This window comes from Lolium perenne, chromosome 5 (genome assembly GCF_019359855.2).
Source record: "Lolium perenne isolate Kyuss_39 chromosome 5, Kyuss_2.0, whole genome shotgun sequence".
Taxonomy (NCBI): domain Eukaryota; kingdom Viridiplantae; phylum Streptophyta; class Magnoliopsida; order Poales; family Poaceae; genus Lolium; species Lolium perenne.
Window position 1 is genome coordinate 14723710 of NC_067248.2, and position 6604 is coordinate 14730313.

General features: G+C 45.1%; 1 protein-coding gene across 1 annotated transcript; it reads right to left on the reverse strand.

The window, feature by feature from the left end:
• Positions 1 to 622: 622 nt before the first annotated feature.
• Positions 623 to 5670, reverse strand: LOC127298919 (calcium-transporting ATPase 10, plasma membrane-type). Its single transcript, XM_051328790.2, has 7 exons — positions 5282 to 5670; positions 4620 to 4674; positions 2537 to 4488; positions 2292 to 2450; positions 1941 to 2112; positions 1562 to 1863; positions 623 to 1208 (listed from the first exon to the last, which is right to left on the reverse strand). Exons 1-7 carry the CDS (start codon positions 5453 to 5455, stop codon positions 960 to 962), a joined length of 3063 nt encoding a protein of 1020 aa, XP_051184750.1. The 5' UTR covers positions 5456 to 5670; the 3' UTR covers positions 623 to 959.
• Positions 5671 to 6604: the final 934 nt, after the last annotated feature.

A 6604-nucleotide genomic window follows, 5' to 3' on the forward strand; every position in this document is an offset into this window, starting at 1 on the left:
CGCCCGGTTCAAAAATTATGTAAGTTGATCATTTTAGAATCTGTGCCAGTCAAACATTTCTTGAGATAGAAAAATTACAACCAAGCACAATACTAAGATTGGATATTTCATGGAATATGCTAGATTGCAAACAAATCAAAAGCTCAGACGATCTAGACTAATTGATCGAGTTGTATTATAAAATGAACGAACTTAATTTGGCTGTACCTAGTTGTAAGGTTGGCTATATTCAATTTGTAATGATCTCGGGTCTAACCACTGTGGAGCTAAGAAAATGTATCAATTATACTACAATCACCTTGCTATCGAAAAATTTGTTTGTCCGAACCACAACAATTGAACTATGACATATAGAAGCGGGCGACGATGTGTGATAGTCCAAATGATGGCAATACGTTTACCATTCCACATGGGTTGTGGAACGATAATAAAATCTGAGATGTAGCATAACGAACGTAACGAATTATTTCATTCCAAAGTAGAAACGCTAGGCGTTAGAATCCCGTTTATCAACAAAAGATTATAGCTTGTCATGTTACTAGAAACGCTAGGCATTTGGAACGCCAGAATTTCGCAAGTGACTTCAACTCCCGCAGGAACACGTTCTTTTGGCTATGGCAGATAAGCAAGGAAGAAATGGTTTGAAACGATCAGGTTTATCTGTTCATCGATCCACATAATATATATTCTTTCTGGTCTGAACCCCAAAACAGACACAAATCTTACAATTCTGCTGCACTAACGAGCAGACCCTGAGACCCAGCACCAACCGCAAATGTTCCTTACACAGTACGGTGCAAATCTCCCAAATTGATATGCTACAAAATTTGTCTGGTGCAGCTCTTCCCAGGCCTGCTCTCCATGCATCCCCAAAGACTGCATGGAGGAGGGTTCATCTCCACACAATAGGAAATTGGTCGATTCTGAGCCCGTGCTTCATTTTGCGGAGACCGTCTTCATCATGAGGACCCAACAGGAATGAGCTTCACAACAACGGCGATGGGCATCCCAACGAGGCCAAGGAGGACGCTGGCAAGCCACTGGCGGCCGGTGAGAGGCGTAGTGTTGGCAAACTCACCCAGGAACTGGACCATGATGAACTGGAAGATGGCTGTGCTGCTGAGGACACACATGAAGACGTAATTATTCAGCATGCCCTTGAGCACGTTGAGCTTCTCCATCTCCCTCGAGCTTATCTCATTGAACAGCTGAAATAGCGCATGACAAATCAGTGACAGATCAGGTTCGACACTACAAAAGAATGTGCAATCTCATTTAAGAACTTTTGACACCACAGATCTGCATGCGGCACTACACATATTGTTTCCACCAAATTCATATTAACCCTCTACCACCTGTGTTTAGTTACCGAACTATATCGGAACACTGGGCTATTGCATTATATTCTTTAAAGTTCTGGCATGTGGTTTTCCAAAGTAATCACAGATTGCAATAGAAAACATGGGGACTGCATGAAATGGTTCGCTCCATATCAGGTATCGCCAGGTCCTAGTAAACAGATCACAAGTGGAAAACAGAGGATTTGCACCAGTATACATACCTGGCAGAAGACGAATGAGTTGAAAATAATTGTATTTAGCACGATATTATCAGAATCAGAGTCTCCGAGCCCAAAAAAGTTTTTCCCTTGCGTCTGGAGATACCACATAACAAAAAATTGGTAGATAGACTGCCCAAAAATGTTCCTCCACATTACATTTGTGATAAACTTCCCTGTTCTTCCTACTGGCTCTCTCTTCATCAAGTCATCATTAGGTGGTTCGGTGGCTAATGCGAGCGCGCCAAGTGTGTCCATAATCATGTTGACCCAAAGAAGTTGAACAGCTGTCAGTGGTGCATTTCCTGTCATTGCAAGTGTAAATAATCAGATAGGGGCGTATGGTATCTGATGTTTACAGAATCAAGGTCAGGGGGTTTACCTGTAAAACAAGCAGAGGAGAAGTTGACTAGCAAAGCAACAACATTCACAGTCAGCTGAAACTGCACAAACTTTTGAATATTGACGTAAACAGAGCGTCCCCATCTAGCAACTGTTACAATTGTGGAGAAGTTGTCGTCCAGAATAATGACATCAGCACTCTCTTTCGCCACCTGAATGAGTGTGTATTAGGTTTAGTGAATAGCAGGATACAATACAGAATTAGCATTTTTAGATCCAGCAATGCTTAAGAAATTGCAGAAATGCATATAAAGACACATCATGATATATATTCTAGCTGATTAATAGCACTAACTGGTGTGCTCTCTCTGTAACGACTAAGGATTCTCACCTCAGTCCCAGCAATGCCCATTGCAAGTCCAATATCTGCTTCATGCAGAGCAGGAGCATCGTTTGTGCCATCACCAGTAACAGCAACAACTTCGTTGAATGTTGTGCGTAAATGCTTTACAAGTGTATGCTTGTCCAGTGGTGATGATCGGGCCATTACCTTTAAAACACACAATCACGAGATGAGACTTGTAGGCAGATGTTCAGCACTTTTAGAGGTTAAGAGATACTAAACACACATCAAACCTGGATTTTTGGAATCAGTTCAAGGAGTTCCTCGAGGCTTTTCTCCCTGAACTCTGGTCCTTCAATAGCCAGACCATCTTCAGTGAGTATACCACATTCACGAGCAATTGCCTTTGCTGTATTAATGTTGTCACCTGTGACCATTCTCACCATAACTCCAGCAGATCGGCAAATTGCAACAGACTCTCTCACACCTGGGCGAACAGGATCTTTAATACCTACAATAGCAATGCATGTGTACCCTTGCAATGGTAATTGTTCTTCAATGGAAAAGCCATCTTCCATTTCCCTGTAAGCAAGGCACAGTGTCCTAAGAGCTTCACTAGCAAAACTATCAATAATACCATTGAGCTTGTCGGCAGTTGCTTTATCCAGAGGAGCAACACCACCTGTCTCGTCTATGAACTTATCACACGCAGCCAATACTATTTCTGAAGCGCCTTTACAATGAGCACGGTATCCTCCTTCAGAAAGCTGAAGAAGGACACACATCCTCTTTTTTGTGGAATTAAAAGGCTCCACTTTCGCAATCTTAGTTTCAGCACGTTTTGCCTTAAAATTTCCACCTATTGACATTGCAAACTCCAATATAGCTGTCTCTGTTGGGGTACCCAGGATCTGGTATTTCCCATCTTGGTTAATAACAACCTCACCACCTGTATTATTAAATATAGACTCCAGAAGAGTTTTGACAACATTTTCTGGAAGTTGTGAACACAACTTAGACGCATTCTGAGGATTGTTAACCTCTCTGATATTTCCACAAATGCAGGTCTTGACAACAGTCATATGATTGGTTGTGAGTGTTCCTGTCTTATCGCTGCAGATGGTAGTAGCTGAGCCCATAGTTTCACAAGCAGCTAAGTTGCGAACCAGTGCCTTGTCATTCATCATTTTCTTCATTGCAAATGCAAGGCTCAGTGTGACTGCCAAGGGCAAACCCTCAGGAACAGCAACAACAACAATGGTAACTGCTATTGCAAAATGCTCCAACATCGCCAGTGCATTATCCCCTGACCAGCTTAAAAGCTTCCCATCGTGATATTTTTGGCCGATTAACCCTTGAGACAGGACGATGAAAGTTATGACGGCGAAAAATAGTCCAATCTGACCAATGATAGTTGCCACTCCATTAAGCTTGACCTGCAGTGGGGTTTCATCGTCACCTCCTTCGCTGAGAGTAGCCATTAGTTTTCCCCATTGGGTTCGCATGCCAACTGTTGTAACAAGCATCTTGCAGGACCCATCTTGGACTTTGGTACCCGACAAAAGAAAAGGGTTATCTTCGTTTACAATAACAGGTTCACTCTCGCCAGTTAGGCTGGACTCATTAATCAACAGAGAAAACCCAGAAATGAAGAGCCCATCAGCAGGAACCTGATCTCCGATTGCCAGATTGACGACGTCTCCAGGAAGAAGATCATATATCGATATTCTTTGCCTGAAACCTTTCCTTGTAACTTGCACCTGAATTTTCCTTTTCTCCTTATCCAGGTCCTTGAATTGCAGCGACTGCCGATAGTCACTCGTGGCGGTAACAAACACGACCAAGAGGATACTCGCAACAATTCCCAGACCATCATGAGCTCCTTTGGGCCACCCTTCCATCACTATGCCGACAACCAACGATACAAAGGCGCATACAGCCAGAATTATGAGAGTTGTATCCTGAAGCGCTTCCCATACAAAGACCCAGAAGCTGCGGATCTCGCTCTCTGTGAATTTGTTGATTCCATATATGTCCTGCCTGCGCCTCATGCTGTCCTCGTCTGTACTGAGCCCATCGGTCGGGGACGTCGCAAGCTTGTCCGCTATTCCCGCAACTCCGCCGTGGGTGATCAGCTTCTTGCTGTCATGGCCCTCGACGATGGACCCGAGCTCATCCGCGCAAATCTGAAACCCTGCAGCCTTGACTTCTTCAGGGACGACATACTCGCTTCGGAGTTTGAGGCCTGGGCATATGTTTTTGTCAGCGGCAGCTTAGATAGTTACTTCATAGGAAATGATAAAAGCTAGCGAAAAAGATGGATTTATGCAAACAGTTAGTTATTTTTTTTCGAGGGAGCAATCAGTTAGTTATTACCATGTATAAACTGGAGCGCAGCTTTGGACACCAAGACAGCAACCCGCAACTTCTCCTGTGACACACCCACAGTATGGATTTCAGTAACCTCTTACAATAGGCTCAGAAATAAAGCTAGTGTGCAGTATGAGGGCAGAAACATCGGCAACCAGATTTCCATATTTACTCAGTGACCGAATTGGGAAGCTGCGCGGCAGTGCAAACTATATACATAAAACAAGTAAGATGGAGCAACACCGTTGTGATAATAAATCTAAAAGGGTATGATTCCGAAACAGCCACTCCCAATCTCCCAAGCCCCACCATCCAAGAATGGCTCTGCTCAACCGAGGTTGGAATTGGTGGTGCTAAAACTAGTTTGGTGCTGAATTTGCACAAGCGCAGCGGACACCAACCCTAGCTTCTAGCTAGGCTTACTAGCAGCCGCGCGTCCTGATGGATCCCAGTGTCCAGAGCTGAATCTAGCGGCAGGATGCGGCGGCGGGCGATCTCAGCCGCCGGCATAGCACCGAACGAGCTCCGCGCACCGGAGCAGACCCAACCGAGCTCCGGATCGCAGATCCCGGCGGGAAACCCAGCAGACTGAGGGCGCGCGCGCGGAGGAGGATCAAGCAGCAGGGAGCGAGAGGTAGCGGAAAGAGGGGAGAGGGGGACGCGCGTACGTGGTTGGCGTGCTTGATGGCCTGCGCCTCGCCGCGCTTGTCGAGGTTGGCGGTGAAGCGGAAGCGGCGCTTGGGGTTCTTGACGACGCTGCAGAGCTTGCGCCAGCGCCGGAGCGCCTCGTCGGAGGAGTTCTTGCCCTTGACGTCCCCGAAGTTCTCCAGGTAGCTCTCCATCCTGCTGCTCCGGCCGGCGGATTCCTCGCTCCGGTCGAATCCCGGCCCCGCCCGCCGCGCGTGGGTTGACGCGCTTGTGAGGAGGACGATGGAGGGATGGGGAGTGTGGGTGTGGCTGGCGACCAATCAGATGGCGCGGTTGCTTCCGAAGTCGCAGTAGCCTCAAGTCCTCAACCTCCTCACTGGAGTCAGTCACTGAAGAAGCAGAGCAGCGCGCGCTCTGGTCTTGGTCTCCAGACGACTAGAGTACTGTAGTACAATTTATTTCCCTCTTTTTGTGGATGTCACTAGTGCTTTTTCTTCGCACACTTGTCCCAATAAACATGTCATGGAGATTGAAAAAACTAGTACTCCCTCTGTTCTTTTTTAATTGACTCAGATTTAGTACAACTTTGTACTAAATTTGAGTCAATTAAAAGGAACGGAGGGAGTATATGATAAAGCAGGAACAACAAAAATATCTTGGGAGATACTAGTGGGTACAACGCGTAGAGGGACACATACCCATTGGAAAAAGGTCATGATATATTTTCGCAAAAAAAAAAAGGTCATGATATACGCATTACAAAGTTCTAAAAAGGGGAAACCTATGTCTCATAATTTGCAAGAAAGAAAAAAACAATGTGCAGAAAGAAGGAGAGAACAAACGGGTCCATCTCTTCTTGCTTATTGATAGTTCTAGGGTTCCACGGCTGCCTCAACTTTTACTTTTGCAAATCACTCACAACCCAAGAGCATATATGAAAAGAAAAATGGGTTGGAAACAATAGGGACGATGAAGAAGCGGAGACAGACAGCCTTGAGTGGTGACTATTTTCATATTTTTCGCAGAAGCGAAAGTAAATACAGAAATACCCAAAAAAAAAATCAAAAACGGATACTATGGAAAATAGATACATACGGAATACTATGCACGGAGCTAAGTGGATGTTCGTCGGAACCAAACGAGAACCCTTGAATCATGGGAAAATATCTTAAGCATTCAAACAAACCAACAAAAATTTTCCCTAATTCTGGCATGGTGCTCAATTTACTACTATGAAATGGGGGAAAGGTTCGGATGTGGAAGCCTCATCCAATGCATGAAGGGATTACATGGTCGCTGATTTTGGTTCGAGCCGCTTTAAAAGTTGGGGTTGGGTTTTTTTT